General features: G+C 40.1%; 1 protein-coding gene across 1 annotated transcript in view; it reads left to right on the forward strand.

Annotated features, from left to right (window-relative positions):
• Positions 1-8670: 8670 nt before the first annotated feature.
• LOC311140018 (melanin-concentrating hormone receptor 2-like) overlaps positions 8671-18019 on the forward strand; it is a gene marked incomplete at both ends in the record, with an annotated part of 42757 nt that continues 33408 nt past the window's right edge. Inside the window, one exon of the mRNA XM_084174992.1 lies at positions 8671-8870. Coding sequence (XP_084031118.1) covers positions 8671-8870 — 200 coding nt within the window. The remainder of the gene's footprint in view (positions 8871-18019) is intronic.

Consider the following 18019-nt stretch of genomic DNA (forward strand, 5'->3'; position numbering starts at 1 on the left):
GAGTGGTGTAAAGCTCGCCGCCATTGGTCTCTGGAGTGATGAATCACGCTTCACCATCTGGCAGTCTGACGGACAAATCTGGGTTTGGCGGATGCCAGGAGAACGCTACCTGCCCCAATGCATAGTGCCAACTGTAAAGTTAGATGGAGGAGTAATAATGGTCTGGGGCTGTTTTTCATGGTTCGGGCTAGGCCCCTTAGTTCCAGTGAAGGGAAATCTTAACGCTACAGCATACAATGACATTCTACACGATTCTGTGCTTCCAACTTTGTGGCTACAGTTTGGGGAAGGCCCTTTCCTGTTCCCACATGATAATTCCCCCGTACACAAAGCGAGGTCCATACAGAAATGGTTTGTCGAGATCTGTGTGGAAGAACTTAACTGGCCTGCACCGAGCCCTGACCTCAACCCCATCGAACACCTTTGGGATGAATTGGAACGCCGACTGCGAGCCAGACCTAATAGCCCAAAGTCAGTGCCCGACCTCACTAATGCTCTTGTGGCTGAATGGAAACAAGTCTCCGCAGCAATGTTCCAACATCTAGTGGAAAGCCTTCCAAGAAGAGTGGAAGCTACAGTGGTTTGCGAAAGTATTCACCCCCCTTGGCATTTTTCCTATTTTGTTGCCTTACAACCTGGAATTAAAATGGATTTTTGGGAGGTTTGTATCATTTAATTTACACAACATGCCTACCACTTTGAAGATGCAAAGTATATTTTTTGGAGTGAAACAAACAAGAAATAAGACAAAAAAACAGAATACTTGAGCGTGTATAACTATTCACCCCCCAAAGTCAATACTTTGTAGAGCCACCTTTTGCAGCAATTACAGCTGCAAGTCTCTTGGGGTATGTCTCTATAAGCTTGGCACATCTAGCCACTTGGATTTTTGCCCATTCTTCAAGGCAAAACTGCTCCAGCTCCTTGAAGTTGGATGGGTTCCGCTGGTGTACAGCAATCTTTAAGTCATACCACAGATTCTCAATTGGATTGAGGTCTGGGCTTTGACTAGGCCATTCCAAGACATTTAAATGTTTCCCCTTAAACTACTCGAGTGTTGCTTTAGCAGTATGCTTAGGGTCATTGTCCTGCTGGAAGGTGAACCACCGTCCCAGTCTCAATTCTCTGGAAGACTGAAACAGGTTTCCATCAAGAATGTCCCTGTATTTAGCGCCATCCATCATTCCTTCAATTCTGACCAGTTTCCCAGTCCCTGACGATGAAATTAATCCGCACAGCATGATGCTGCCACCACCATGCTTCACTGTGGGGATGGTGTTCTCGGGGTGATGAGAGGTGTTGGGATTGCGCCATACATAGCGTTTTTCTTGATGGCCAAAAGCTCAATTTTAGTCTCATCTGACCAGAGTACCTTCTTCCATATGTTTGGGGAGTCTCCCGCATGCCTTTTGGCGAACACCAAATGTGTTTGCTTATTTTCTTCTTTAAGCAATGGCTTTTTTCTGGCCACTCTTCCGTAAAGCCCAGCTCTGTGGAGTGCTTATAAATACTTATTTTCCACCATAATTTGCAAATAAATTCATTAAAAATCCTACAATGTGATTTTCTGGATTATTTTTTCTCATTTTGTCTGTCATAGTTGACGTGTACCTATGATGAAAATTACAGGCCTCTCATCTTTTTAAGTGGGAGAACTTGCACAATTGGTGGCTGACTAAATACTTTTTTTCCCCACTGTAGTCTAGTGAGTGTGCACAGGGTCAGTGCAAGATAGGGTCAGTGCAGACAGTTCAGGTAACCATTAATTGACTATTTAGCAGTATTATGGCTATTTAGCAGTCTAATGGCTTGCTGGTAGAAGCTGTCTCGGAGCCTGTTGATTCGAGAGCTGATGATCCGGTACTGTTTGCCGGACGGAGTGAACAGTCAATTTTTCGGACCTCTCTCTGACACCGCCTGATATCGAGGTCCTGGATGGCAGGGAGCTCGGCCCCAGTGATCCACTGGGCTGTCCGCACCACCCTCTGTAGTACTTTGCGGTCGAGGGCGGTACATTTGCCATACCAAGTTGTGATGCAGTCAGTCAAGATGCTCTCAATGGTGCAGCTGTATAACATTTTGAGGATCCGAGGGCCCATGCCAAATATTTTCCACCTCCTGAAAGGGAAGAGGTGTTGCCGTGTCCTCTTCACGACCGTGCAGGTGTGTGTGGACCATGTTAAGTCCTTAGTGATGTGGACGCCAAGGAACTTGAAGCTCTCGACCCTCTTCACTACAGCCCCGTGGATGGGGTCTCTCCCCTCTTTCTCCTATAGTCCACGATCAGATCCTTAGTTTTACTGACGTTGAGGGAGAGGTTGTTGTCCTGTATATGGTTCTGCCTAGAACCCTCTGTGAAGGGTTCTACCAAGAACCATTTTATCATCTAAGGGTTCTTCCTACAACCGTCTATGAAGGGTTCTTCCTAGAACCCACTATGAACAGTTCCACCAGCCTTATTAGCCTTTAAAATGTAATGATTTATGACAATACATTGCATATATAAGGCCTTTCTTTGAGGGCCTAGTTATACTCTAACACAGGGGTGTTAGGAATCTCCTGGCGTACAGGCCACATCAGGCCTGCAAGTCATATTATGCTGGCTTGCAAAGTGTAATTCCTATTGGAATCCAGCTAGAGTTAGGATATCCAACAAGAAGAATTGTTAATCACCCGCAACCTGCATTCAGAATGACTGCCAGGGTAGGGAAGATTGAAAACTGGAACAACCATCTCAGTAATGGGTGCAATAAATCCAATTACTAACAGATTGGATTAGTTTAGAAAACAATATGTTATTTATCTTTGTGCAGCATAAAATGTATCAACCAATCAATGCAAAAACAACAGATATAACAGTAAAACAAAGCAATTCTGAAAATCTCCCTGCAATAGAGCATGCTGGGAAATATTATATATGGTTCTTTGTAGAACCCTTCTTGCCTTCCAAATAATCATTCTTGCCTTCCAAAGAATCATCAAAGAACCCTTTCTTCCAAAAATAGTTATTAGGATGTTAAAGGTTCTAGATAGAACCCTTTGCCTTACAAATAACCCTTGTCTTCCAAAAAGGGTTCTTCTGATCAAAACAGTTCTTGGTAGAACCTTATCCCTTTGCAAAGAACCCCTTTGGAACACTTTTTTTCTAAGATTGTATTGTCCTTTTGCATGTTTGATGTCTCATTGGAGGTCGTAGCAGGCTTTCTTGTATGTGTCCATGTCCTTGTCCTGTTCCTTGTAAGTGGTATCTCTAGCCTTTAGCCCAGATGGAAATTGCCTGTATTCCATGGTTTTTGGTTTGGATATGTTCGTATATTCACTGTGGGGACGACATCGTCTATGCACTTATTGATGAATCCTGTGACTGTTGTGGTAAACTCCTCAATGGTATCGGATGAATCTCGGAACATAGCCTCACATCTGCTTCATCCGACCATTTCCGTATTGACCGCATCACTGGTACTTCCTGTTTGAGCCTTTGTTTGTAAACAGGAAGCAGGAGAATGGAGTCGTGGTCAGATTTGCCGGAGGGAGGACGAGGGAGGGCCTTGTGGTCCTCTGTAGCTCAATTGGTAGAGCATGGCGCTTGTAAGGCCAGGGTAGTGGGTTCGATCCCGGGACCACCCATACGTAAAAATTTATGCACACATGACTGTAAATCGCTTTGGATAAAAGCGTCTGCTAAATTGCATATTATTATTATTATATTATTGTACACGTTTCTGTGGGTAGAATAAAAGTGGTCTAGAGTTTTAGCGCCCCCAGTGTTGGACGGTTTTATGCCTCCCCACATTAAAGTCTCCACCCACCATAAACACTGCCTCTGGGTGAGCGGTTTCTTGTTTGTTTATGGCCCCATACAGTTCGTTGAATGTCAGAATGGACATAGACAGCCATGATAATTATGGTTGAGAACTCTCTTGGTATATAAAAGGGTCAGCAGCTTACCATTAGGTATTCTATAAAAGGTGAGCAAACAACAAGGATTGAGTCCCAACCATACTCACTGTATTAGTGTCTGTCAGAGTATGTGAGTTGAGTGGTCGGAAATTCCGCTCATCGCTCATGGAGCAGTGCTCAAGCTCCGGGGCTCCATGTCCTTTCCAACCACTCCGCTAAAAACCGCTCCTTGCTCACAGGGAAAAAAACAGCCTCTCCAAATTCGCTATTCATTAAAATCACAATTTAACCAACACCCATCAATTTGTGTGACTACCTGGACCTACCATTTGGTTTTGAAGTATTGAAACCAAACCATATGATTTGAATGAAAAGTATTAAAATAAACATGAAAAGGTGAATGTAAGAAGCGCTCATCGTCTCAAATAGGCTACATGTCATATTAAACCGCATATAAACACTGGTCAGGAGTCAGACACGGAGCCTCAGAAGGAACGGAAATGAATTATTTAGGCTGTATTATTTCAATTATTTCAAGGCTATAGCCTACAAAGAAATACATTGTGAAGCATTTGCGAGTGCGACACACTAGGCTGGTAGGGAGTCATGAACATTAAGCGTTCAGCATTTAAACAACATTTTGTAGTATTAAATTATCATAGTCTATAAATTGTGCATATAGGCTGTGACTTACTTAGAATTAAATACAAATTAAACGAACAATGCCTTATTGGGCTCAGTCTACAGTGCCTTTTTTAATTCTTTTTTAGAAACACCAGTTTGGCCAGAGTCTGTGGCTTCAGGCTCATGTGATGGTGCCTGGAGAGCAGGCCAGCAGCGGAGAATATCCTCTCTGTGCTTGCAGAGCCACTGGGGATGTTAAACGCCCTTTTGGCCACTCTTGCAAGGATGGGCAGGGATGCAGAGTTGTATTTATTTTAGATTAGCCTAAAGGTTTTTAGGCAAAATAACCCAACCAAATGGAAAGCTCCTTGAAAGTTGGAATATGCCAGGCATATTGGAACAAAATAAATGATGGCCTATTGTATAGATAACAGAACAAAAATGAAGGAATCCTTTTAAGAGATCTGATTTTTAGTTTATAAATACTTTTCTACAATGACACACTTAATTAGCTAACCACCTCATTCCTTTCTTTTAGCATGTGCATGTAGTAAGTACACCATTATGATTTCGGGATATGTGTCTTTTCAGATTCCACAATGATTCTTTAGTTGTGGACATTACATCACCACACTCCCTCTCTTGGTCTTGGTCCTCATCTTTGTAAGTCACCTTGATTTTACACCTGTGTGTTTTATCAGTTTCTTTAGGACAATATTTAGCCAACTCCATGACAGTAGGTAAAGCAAGGGCCTATAGCAGCACACAAGTAGACTACAAATGCGTGCTGGGCCGGGCATGCCCTAAGCTTGTGTAGTGAGCACTACTGGAGCGCTATTGGAGCGGAAGAGAAGGCCGACACTCCATCCTTTGGGAATCTTGCTCCACTCTCCAGTCAAATTGGGCACGCTCCACTCCTCGCTCCACTCCAGCGCCGCTCCACTCACATACTCTGGTGTTTATCATCATATTGTTTGATAGATTCTTAAAAACCTTATTGTCTGTACACCCTCTTGAGAAGAACTGTATTGTTTGTTTTGAGTCTAGGTCTTCCAGCCCCTGGTAAGACTGATCTTATTCCACCTAATGACTCACAACCACCTTGAGAGAACTGACTGAGACCTTATTTGTCTGTCTGGTTATTTGTTTGAGAAGTTCAAGAAGTAAAGTACAAATATTGATTGTAATGTTCTATTTTGAAGACCGAGTAACCAATAAAAACAAATAAAAATACTGACCGCAGTGAGAGATACCCATGGACTGATGCTGCTAAGCAGTGACCTTTAGCTTCTGTCTGGGTATGAGAAGTGGTCAACCCCATAATACAGATCACTTGCTTAAACAGGTGACTGGGCAGGGCTATGTTTTTAGGCAGCAACAGACCTTAGAATGCCCGACCATAGCTACATAGCTCTATCACACGTCTTGTAATATGTGATGTGATGTGAGAGCTTAATATATGGTTCCTTTATGAAAAAGGCTTGCAAAAGAAATGAGAAAATCTGACCATAGCTATCACGACAATGCAATGTTGTGATGTGGGGAGTTTTGACATGTCTGGTTCATTTATGATACCATCGTTGTTTTGTTGTTTTTCGTCTTATCCACTCAGTTATAAGTGATGCTCTCTTTCCCCTCCTTCAGACGATAAAGCAATTATTTATCCTCTTCATCCCCTTATCTTTACGCAAAGCGCTCCAGCAGTCAGCTCCCTGCCTAGAGTGAAGATAGGAGTCCCTGCCCGCCTCCATGCCTGGACTCTGATTCCCCCAAACACATGTGGGCTCAGTGGGGCGATAACAGAGGAGTGTCAAAACGTGCTCTCTTCATGTTAGATCTCTGCTGTTGTCTAATCGCTTTCCCACTTTCTCTTCTCAACTGTGCTGAAGTCAGGAATGGAGCCAAGTTGTGCATAGTGTACAAGCACAATTTTCCCCATTCCTAGGTCATATTTGGAGCTGTCTGTGTACCTACGTAATATGCATTTTCCCACCAGGTCTTTTATATGCGTAATGAGGATTCATAGCCAGAACATCTGGTAACACTGGCAATTCAAACAGGTGACTGCGCAAGGCAGTGTTATTAGGGAGCAACAGGCATTTGAAATAAATGGGAACACCTGGACATGATGTTATTCTCCTCTTATGCTGCATTTTCAGTTGTATGTAGTTCAGCAGATAGGCTCCATTTAGTTCAGTCATAGGGTACAAATTAAACATGCATGTTTATGTAAATCCCTTGTGTTCTACACTCTTAGAAAAAAAGGGTTCCAAAAGGGTTCTTTGGCTGTCTCCATGATGTGGAAACAACGTTGATTGATTCAACAAGTGCTTTTTTAACTAAAATGTACTACAATTTTTTGGCACAAAAACTGTGTGCGTGTTGACAGTGTGTGTGTGCGTGTGCGTCTGTGCACGTGCGTCTCTCTCTATTTCTAGCTAAGACATTTATTTAGGCCAGTTTCCAGCATGTTTAACTGATTGCAATGATGTCATTATGACATATTTTATGATGTCATGGTTAGGTTGTATAGTGATTGTATACGTTTTGTTAATGACCAGATTTCAACCAAAATATGACGTATTTTTCATGACATCTTGAGCTGGTCATAAAAATACATCTTTACCTGGTTGTAACATAGGCCAGTTGTTTGTAATCTGGTAATTATGTCTTATCAACCAGTAAACCAGTTTACAACAGATAATTCTGGCATGTGCAAATATTGTTGTCTGTTGTATTCTGTCTTAATTTCAAGTTTGATGTAGGCCTACTATCTCTGCTTGACTTGGTAGCATATGTAGTGTTGATATCAACAACAGGAAAATTACATACAATGTCCTCCTCCCTTGATAGTGAGTGTTATATTCGATATTGGACATTACACTATTGTGTGCTATTGTGTAAGTATACCATGGGTTTCATTTTCACCAAATGACATGGCGCCGTAGTGTACAGGCACTGAACTACAACAGATATTTTGATGTCATTCATATTATTTAAGATGGCCACTGTGGTTTTCTGAGGGTTGCTGGTGTACAGTACGTGTTTACATAGAAACACAGTCTTTCGAACATTGTATTCCAGAGGACAGTACACAGACTTAGCTTTTAGTCCATTTGTGAAGACATTTATGGTATACAGTGCCTTCAGAAAGTATTCATAACCCTTGACGTATTCCACATTTTGTTGTTACAGCCTGAATTAAAAATGGATTTAAAAAATAATAATTCTCACCCATCTAGACACAATACCCCATAATGACAATGTGAAAACATGTTTCTCACATTTATTGAAAATGAAATACAATATCTAATTAACATGCTCAAAGGGAATTTCAGTGTCTGCTTTTTTATTTTTACCCATCTACCAATAGGTGCCCTTCTTTGCAAGGCATTGGAAAATCTCCCTGGTCTTTGTGGTTGAATCTGTGTTTGAAATTCACTGCTCGCCTGAGGGACCTTACAGATAATTGTATGTGGGGTACAGAGATGAGGTAGTCATTAAAAAATTATGCTAAACATTATTATTGCACACATCCATGCAACTTCCATGCAACTTATTATGTCACTTGTTAAGCAAATGTTTACTCCTGAATCTATTTATGCTTGCCATAACAAATGGTTTGAATACTTATTGACTCAAGACATTTCAGCTTTTCAATTTTTATTAATTTGTAAAAATGTCTAAAAACATAATTCCACTTTAACATTAGGGGGTGTGTAGGCCAGTGACAAAAAAATCTCAATTTAATCAATTTCAAATTCAGGCTGTAACACAACAAATTGTGGTTTTCAAAATGTCTAATAATAAGGTTTTTCTAGTCTAATGTTTGGACAAATAATCTCAATCTTATCTCAAGAGAAAACATCCTGTTATGCTCTGGGAATGTATAAAATCTGGTTAATCTGTTTCGTTTGATAAACAGCATACCGAGCATGACCAATGCAAATGAAACTGCACACCGCGTCTGTTCAAACTACGTGAGTAATGCGCTCTTGGCGTTTCATTGCAAGAGTCTTCAAGAGAACGTTAGCTCCGACCGTTCAGCAGTAATGATTGAAAACTCTCCATCACCACCACCTGACCATGGAACATTATATTTAGTTCCGTTTCAGTAACTCATCACCAGCGTTTTGCTTTTCCACAATGGACGGACGTGCATTCTGGAATCGGACCTCTCAACGAGTTCTTCTCAATGAATCTTGGGACAATGAGTGCAATGACCCTGATCATGTTTATTATAATTTTGTCTATCTAACAGAGACCACTATTTTACCTTCTCTCATTGGATTCCTCTGTTCAACGGGGCTTGTAGGAAACATTCTGGTGTTGGTGACTATCCTAAGGTATGTATCACAGCATTCCAGTTGTTTCAACATAATTTGTCAACATATTGTGAGGTGGAATCAATGTGGAAAATACATTGGATTTGAAAAAGTTATCAACCAGTACTTTTTTCATCTAATTTCAACCAGCGTTGTAAACATTGCAATTAAGGTAAAACTTCAACTTAAATTGACTTAACCTGACTAACGGGTTCATACATCAATCTAATTTCAAAATGATCATCAGAACTATGTATATGTTGAAATTGCATAGAACATTCCACAGAAACATTTAAAATATTTGTAATCCTATATTGAATGGTTGAAATTATGTAGAATTTCATAATTGATTACACATGTTATTTGACCTTGTTTGAATGTTGATAGTAAAATTGTATGTCTGAATCAATGTCATTGTTTCAACATCATGCCATCAACCTAAATAAAGAGGCATATTTAAATAAAATGTGAAGCTACAGTCCAACTATTCCTGCCTGAACAGTGGCTCCTACTGTTATGACGGGTAATACACTTCAGTGAGAACATCTCCTTTAAATGTTGATAATTGGTTGTGTTCACAATTCAATATCCAGTTTGTCTACAAATTAATCACTGATATGTTGGATTCATGTCTCCATCTAAACCATAAATCAAAGTTAAAATAGCACTAAATCAAATAAAACTTGAAATGCACTTAAAATAGTTTGATTTGAGTTTGGGGAACCTTGCTCTATGCAAATGAGTATGGAAGCTCATCAATATCTAAATGTGTTGACATGATAGCTCAGCTGAACGAACACAGCTTATTTCCAAAGCTAAGCAGGGTACATAGAGGTAGGCATCTGGATGATAAACTCGTTCTCACTGAAGTGCATTACCCCTCATACAGTGGGGAAAAAAAGTATTTAGTCAGCCACCAATTGTGCAAGTTCTCCCACTTAAAAAGATGAGAGAGGCCTGTAATTTTCATCATACGTACACGTCAACTATGACAGACAAAATGAGAAAAAAAAATCCAGAAAATCACATTGTAGGATTTTTTATGAATTTATTGGCATATGATGGTGGAAAATAAGTATTTGGTCAATAACAAAAGTTTCTCAATACTTTGTTATATACCCTTTGTTGGCAATGACACAGGTCAAACGTTTTCTGTAAGTCTTCACAAGGTTTTCACACACTGTTGCTGGTATTTTGGCCCATTCCTCCATGCAGATCTCCTCTAGAGCAGTGATGTTTTGGGGCTGTCGCTGGGCAACACAGACTTTCAACTCCCTCCAAAGATTTTCTATGGGGTTGAGATCTGGAGACTGGCTAGGCCACTCCAGGACCTTGAAATGCTTCTTACGAAGCCACTCCTTCGTTGCCCGGGCGGTGTGTTTGGGATCATTGTCATGCTGAAAGACCCAGCCACGTTTCATCTTCAATGCCCTTGCTGATGGAAGGAGGATTTCACTCAAAATCTCACGATACATGGCCCCATTCATTCTTTCCTTTACACGGATTAGTCATCCTGGTCCCTTTGCAGAAAAACAGCCCCAAAGCATGATGTTTCCAACCCCATGCTTCACAGTAGGTATGGTGTTCTTTGGATGCAACTCAGCATTATTTGTCCTCCAAACATGACGAGTTGAGTTTTTACCAAAAAGTTATATTTTGGTTTCATCTGACCGTATGACATTCTCCCAATCCTCTTCTGGATCATCCAAATGCACTTCAGACGGGCCTGGACATGTACTGGCTTAAGCAGGGGGACACGTCTCGCACTGCATTATTTGAGTCCCTGGCGGCGTAGTGTGTTACTGATGGTAGGCTTTGTTACTTTGGTCCCAGCTCTCTGCAGGTCATTCACTAGGTCCCCCCGTGTGGTTCTGGGATTTTTGCTCACCGTTCTTGTGATCATTTTGACCCCACGGGGTGAGATCTTGCGTGGAGCCCCAGATCGAGGGAGATTATCAGTGGTCTTGTATGTCTTCCATTTCCTAATAATTGCTCCCACAGTTGATTTCTTCAAACCAAGCTGCTTACCTATTGCAGATTCAGTCTTCCCAGCCTGGTGCAGGTCTACAATTTTGTTTTTGGTGTCCTTTGACAGCTCTTTGGTCTTGGCCATTGTGGAGTTTGGAGTGTGACTGTTTGAGGTTGTGGACAGGTGTCTTTTATACTGATAACAAGTTCAAACAGGTGCCATTAATACAGGTAACGAGTGGAGGACAGAGGAGCCTCTTAAAGAAGAAGTTACAGGTCTGTGAGAGCCAGAAATCTTGCTTGTTTGTAGGTGACCAAATACTTATTTTCCACCATAATTTGCAAATAAATTCATTAAAAATCCTACAATGGGATTTTCTGGATTTTTTTTTCTCAATTTGTCTGTCATAGTTGACGTGTACCTATGATGAAAATTACAGGCCTCTCTCATCTTTTTAAGTGGGAGAACTTGCACAATTGGTGGCTGACTAAATACTTTTTTTCCCCACTGTATACAGTTGAAGTCGGAAGTTTACATACACCTTAGCCAAATACATTTAAACTCAGTTTTTCACAATTCCTGACATTTAATCCTAGTAAAAATTCCATGTCTTAGGTCAGTTAGGATCACCACTTTATTTTAAGAATGTGAAATGTCAGAATAATAGTAGAGTGATTTATTTCAGCTTTTAAATCTTTCATCACATTCCCAGTTGGTCAGAAGTTTACATACACTCAATTAGTATTTGGTAGCATTGCCTTTAAATTGTTTAACTTGGGTCAAACGTTACGGGTAGCCTTCCACAAGCTTCCAATAAGTTGGGTGAAATTTGGCCCATTCCTCCTGACAGAGCAGGTGCAACTGAGTCAGGTTTGTAGGCCTCCTTGCTAGCACACGCTCTTTCAGTTCTGCTCACACATTTTCTATAGGATTGAGGTCAGGGCTTTGTGATGGCCACTCCAATACCTTGACTTTGTTGTCCTTAAGCCATTTTGCCACAACTTTGGAAGTATGCTTGGGGTCATTGTCCATTTGGAAGACCCATTTGCGACCAAGCGTTAACTTTCTGACTGATGTCTTGAGATGTTGCTTCAATATATCCACATAATTTTGCTTCCTCGTGATGCCATCTATTTTGTGAAGTGCATGCTGCCACCACCGTGCTTCACGGTTGGGATGGTGTTCTTCGGCTTGCAAGTCTTCCCCTTTTTCCTCCAAACATAACGATGGTCATTATGGCCAAACAGTTCTATTTTTGTTTCATCAGACCAGAGGACATTTCTCCAAAAAGTACGATCTTTGTCCCCATGTGCAGTTGCAAACCGTAGTCTGGCTTTTCTATGGCGGTTTTGGAGCAGTGGCTTCTTCCTTGCTGAGCGGCCTCTCAGGTTATGTCGATATAGGACACGTTTTACTGTGGATATATATACTTTTGTACCTGTTTCCTCCAGCATCTTCACAAGGTCATTTGCAGTTGTTCTGGGATTGATTTGCACTTTTTGCACCAAAGTACGTTCATCTCTAGGAGACAGAACGCGTCTCCTTCCTGAGTGGAATGACGGCTGCGTGGTCCCATGGTGTTTATACTTGCGTACTATTGTTTGTACAGATGAATTTGGTACCTTCAGGCGTTTGGAAATTGCTTCCAAGGATGAACCAGACTTGTGGATGTCTACAATTTTTTTCTGAGGTCTTGGCTGATTTCTTTGGATTTTCCCATGATATCAAGCAAAGAGGCACTGAGTTTGAAGGTAGGCCTTGGAATACATCCACAGCTACACCTCCAATTGACTCAAATGATGTTAATTAGCCTATCAGAAGCTCCTAAAGCCATGACATCATTTTCTGGAATTTTCCAAGCTGTTTAAAGGCACAGTCAATTTAGTGTATGTAAACTTCTGACCCACTGGAATTGTGATACAGTGAATTATAAGTGAAATAATCTGTCTGTAAACAATTGGTGGAAAAATTACTTGTGTCATGCACAAAGTAGATGTCCTAATCGACTTGCCAAAACTATATTTAACAAGAAATGTGTGGAGTGATTGAAAAACGAGTTTTAATGACTCCAACCTAAGTGTATGTAAACTTCCGACTTCAACTGTATAGGAGTCACTGTTCAGGCAGGAATCGTTTGACTGTGACTTCACATTTTATTTCAATGTACCTCTTTATTTAGGTTGATAGCATGACGTTGATTCAAACATACCATTTTACTATCAACATTGAACCAAGGTCAAATAAAATGTCTAGTCAAATATAAAATTCAACATAATTTCAACCACCCAATATATATTGAATATAGGATAACAAATATTTGTTACGTTCCTACGTGAAATTCTTCACTAAATTTCAACATATACATACTTAACCTGACTAACAGGTTGTTACATCAATGTGTTTAAGTTTTACCCTAATTTCAATGTTTACAACACTGGTTGAAATTAGATGAAAACAATACTGGTTGATGACGTTTTTCAAATCCAATGTATTTTCCACGTTGATTCCACATCACAATACGTTAACAAATTACGTTTAAACAACTTTGATTGAACCAGTGTATGCCCAGTGGGATATGTTTAGACAATGCCTTCTACATTGATATCACAACAAAGCTAACAGCTTTTCTACAAAAGTTAAGCAGATGGATTCACAAAATGTTATAAATGGTTGAGATTATGACTAATGAATTTCCTTTTATAGAAACAACATTCTAACATGTGTAGTATCTGTTCTCTTTGACAGTAAATATTTAATTCAATAAAAATGTCCCATTGTTAAATTACCTTATGCCAAATTATGAGAATAGTTCAATCATGTCTGATTTTGATTAAGATGCCAAACACTTTTCATTACCAATGACCACTGTACCCACAGTTGCCTTTTCATTATTGAATTCAATGCACTCACTGATCTGTTATTGTGCATTGTAAGATCATATGTAAGCACTCATTATACAAAATAGGCCTATGCTCTGTTTAACATGAGGAAGTTAACATAACTGTTGTATGAGATGCAGTTTAATTAACTACCATGTGACATTTCGTTTTTACTGAAAGTGTGCTCTTTGTGAATCCATGTTAAGCACCCTGGACTGTGGAAAGCCATTTTCCTTCAGTTGGCTGCTTTTTACAATGTGTTACTCGTAATTCATTGCTATCAGTGTGGGTGAATTCATTAAATTCTCACTTGTATTTTTATCTGAAGAGGATTGATTAACTTGGAATGTGGCCTTTCCCTTTATGAGAATCTGATCATTGTGAGACTCACTGATGGGGAGAAGGGCGGGGTTGGGTGGAGCGGGAGTTTCACCCATGAGTATGTGTAGATGAAATGGATTAACTGTGCTGATTATGTGAAGGCATATTTTCTCACCCGTTGAGGCCGACCACCCTATTGCTCAGGGATGGGCAACTCCAGTCCTCAGGGGCCTGATTGATGTCAAACTTTTCCCCCAGCCCTAAAGCTAACACACCTGTATAAACTACACTGAACAAAAATATAAACACAACATGCAACAATTTCAATGATTTTACTGAGTTACAGTTCATATAAGGAAATCAGTCAAATAAAATAAATTATTTAGGCCCTAATCTATGGATTTCACATGACTGGCAATACAGATATGCATCTGTTGGTCACTGATACCTTAAAAAAAGATAGGGGCGTGGATCAGAAAACCAGTCAGTATCTGGTGTGACCACCATTTGCCTCATGCAGCACGACATCTCCTTCCCATAGATTTTTCTTTTAATCATTTTTCTTTTTTTAGGGGGTAGATCAGTTTTAATATGACAGATGGATTGTGGCTTCCATCAATGTAATTGTCTGCATCATTTCCAATCCCCCATATATTTTCTTTGTAAATATGTATATATCTAATGATTCTGTCTCTTTGCAGCAAAATCTGCAGAGCTGGGATGGTTGCATCCCCCATATATCTCTAAACTAACATAACACTCTATTGGTTGCAACAATTTTGTATAATAATTTATATTGAAAAACTCTAAGTTTTGAGTCCAGCGTCGTTTTGTGTATCAGTTCATAAAACATGAGCCATGGAATCGGTACATCGAAAATCTCTTCCCAACTATTTTGCAATCTATATGGCACAGGTGGTCCTTAAATGAAACTGGTATAATTTTTTATTTATCACAATTTTCTTTAACCAATTTTGGTCTTTAATGCAGGGCCGACAGACAAGTTCCTTACTTTCCCTTCCACTTTCCTCTTCCATTTTTGTGGTAATGCTGCAATTAGTTGTTTGTAATTTTGAGTAGAGCAGATATTTCCATATATGTTTGTTAGCTGCATGTGTGACATAACACCACCAGTCCTATTTATGATCTCATTTACAAAGATTATACCGGGTTTTCTTTTCTTTAAAAAAATATAGTTTTTTGATATGTCAGTTTAACCATAATATTTGTTGTAATATTTGTTCTGTCTTTTCTGGTGGATTAAACTGAAATTGCAACCAACTTTCTACGGCTTGTTTCAGAAATAGCAATATTTTGGAGATTATTTCATTTTCAAATAATAAAGTGAGAGGTCGTAATCTGAAAAGGGAAAAAGGCCATTCTTGAACATGGGGTGAGACATTCTTATTAATCTGCTAGAGAACCAGTTCGGATTCAAGTATAACTTTTGTATGACTGAAGCCTTTAGTGAGAGGTCTAATGGTTTAATATTTAATAATTTCTGCCCTCCGAATTCATATTCATTATATAAATAGGCCCGTTTAATTTTGTCTGGTTTGCCGTTCCAAATAAAATTGAATATTTTTTGCTCATATAATTTAAAAAACAAGTCGCAAGTCGCAAGGCCATAAGCAAATGGGTAAACTGGGATATGAATAATAATGTCCACTTCACTGTCAGACCATTTTATTGGTAAACTACAAGGTAATGTAAAACGTGTATTTTCTGGTGACCCAATACGTAATATAGTACATTTATCATAATTTGGTTGTAATCCAGAGAGGTTAGAAAAATTATCTAGATCCTCTGAGGCTGTGGAAGAATCAAAATTGTGGATTTAAAATAAATCATGAGGGCCTCCCAAGAGGCGCAGCGGTCTAAGGCACTGATCCCAGGCTGTGTCACAACCGGCCGTGACCGGGACTCCCATAGGGCGGCGCACAATTGGCCCAGCATTGTCTGGGTTTGGCCGGAGGGAGCTTTACTTGGCTCATCGCGCTCTTGTGGTGGGCCAGGCACGGTTGTCAGTTGGACAGTGTTTCCTCTGAAACATTGGTGCTTCTGGGTTAAGTGGGCGGGTGTTAAGAAGCGGGTTTTGGAGGACGCAACCTCGACCTTCTTGACACACTGCTCGCTTAACCCGGAAGCCAGCCTCACCAATGTGTCAGAACCAAAGTCAACGTGCATGCAGCCACAAGGAGTAACTAGAGCGTGATGGGACAATGGGTCTCCCAGTCGCAGCCGGGATCGAACCCGGATCTGTAGTGACGCCTCCAGTGCCTTAGACCGCTGCGCCACTCGGGAGAACACCTTTATAATTATATGCGCTATGCATTTTGCTAGAATTTTTGCATCACAAAACTGAATTGTAAGGGCCTCCAATTTTTTCAATGGACTGGGTATTTTCTATTTATCACTTGGGTCCTGTTTCAGTAATAATGAAATCAGACCTTCTTGTTGAGTATCTGATAATCTACCATTTTAAACAAAACATGGTTGAAACATGCTAATAACGGTCCTCTGAGTACATCAAAAAAGGTTTGGTATGCCATCCAACCCTGGAGTTTTCCCGGACTTAAAGGCTTTAATTGCATCAAGGTGTTCCTTCTCTGTAATTTGACCTTCACATGAGTCTTTCTGTACAGCTGTTATTTTTACATTATTAATAGAAAAAAATCTTTACAATTAAGTGGAGATTGTGGAGACTGAAACGAAAACGTGCTTAAAGTACTTTGGTGAATCATGGGTGACTCCTTCATTTGTTACAAGTTTCAGTAAATACTTTTTGGTAGCCTATCTATATTGAAGATTAAAAAATAATTTGATGCATTTTTCCCCATATTTCATATTGAATTGCATGGCCTCTAAAGGCACATTTTAAAAGTGTCCCATACAATAAGGGGATCTGCTGTCCCTACTGTATATTCTGTCGGAAAAAGCCAGTTATGAATTATTCTGTCCTGGTTAAAAACAAGTTGTCATCTGTAAGAGTAATGTACAGTATATGCCAATTATTCCGACAGAAGTCTGTCCCCTATCAACACTTTTTAAACCTTTGGTGCCAGCGAAAATGACAAAAGAAAGTAGTGAGGACGACTGGCTTGATAGAGCCTCCGCCATGCATATCTCACCAGGTCAGGATATTTAAGTCTCCATATGTCCATGATATTCGTGATTTCCTTAAGTGCATAAGGGTGATCGTTTGTAGTGTGATTTCCTTTACGGTCCATTGAGGTATTTAAAACCGTATTATAATCTCCCACCATAATAATAGAGTCTTGTATTGCTTGAAGGCTTGATAAATCATTAATATATACACTACTGGTCAAAAGTTTTAGAACACCTACTATTCAAGGGTTTTTCTTTATTTTTACTATTTTCTACATTGTAGAATCATGTAGTAACCAAAAAAGTATGAAACACATCAAAATATATTTTATATTTGAGATTCTTCAAATAGCCACCCTTTGCATTCTCTCAATCAGCTTCACCTGGAATGCTTTTCCAACAGTCTTGAAGGAGTTCCCACATATGCTGATCCTTCACTCTGCGGTTCGACTCATCCCAAACCATCTCAATTTGGTTGAGATCGGGGGATTGTGGAGGCCAGGTCATCTGATGCAGCACTCCATCCCTCTCCTTCTTGGTAAAATAGCCCTTACACAGCCTGGAGGTGTGTTGGGTCATTGTCCTGTTGAAAAACAAATGATAGTACCACTAAGCCCCAACCAGATGGGATGGCGCATCGCTGCAGAATGCTGTGGTAGCCATGTTGGTTAAGTGTGCCTTGAATTCTAAATAAATCAGACAGCAAAGCACCCCCACACCATAACACCTCCTCCTCCATGCTTTACAGTGGGAAATACACATGTGGAGATCATCCGTTCACCCACACTGCGTCTCGCAAAGACAAGGCGGTTGGAACCAAAAATCTCAAAGGACAGATTTCCACCGGTCTAATGTCCGTTGCTCGTGTCTCTTGGCCCAAGCAAGTCTCTTAT

Source organism: Coregonus lavaretus (genome assembly GCF_964263955.1).
Source record: "Coregonus lavaretus genome assembly, chromosome: 13".
NCBI classification, from domain to species: domain Eukaryota; kingdom Metazoa; phylum Chordata; class Actinopteri; order Salmoniformes; family Salmonidae; genus Coregonus; species Coregonus lavaretus.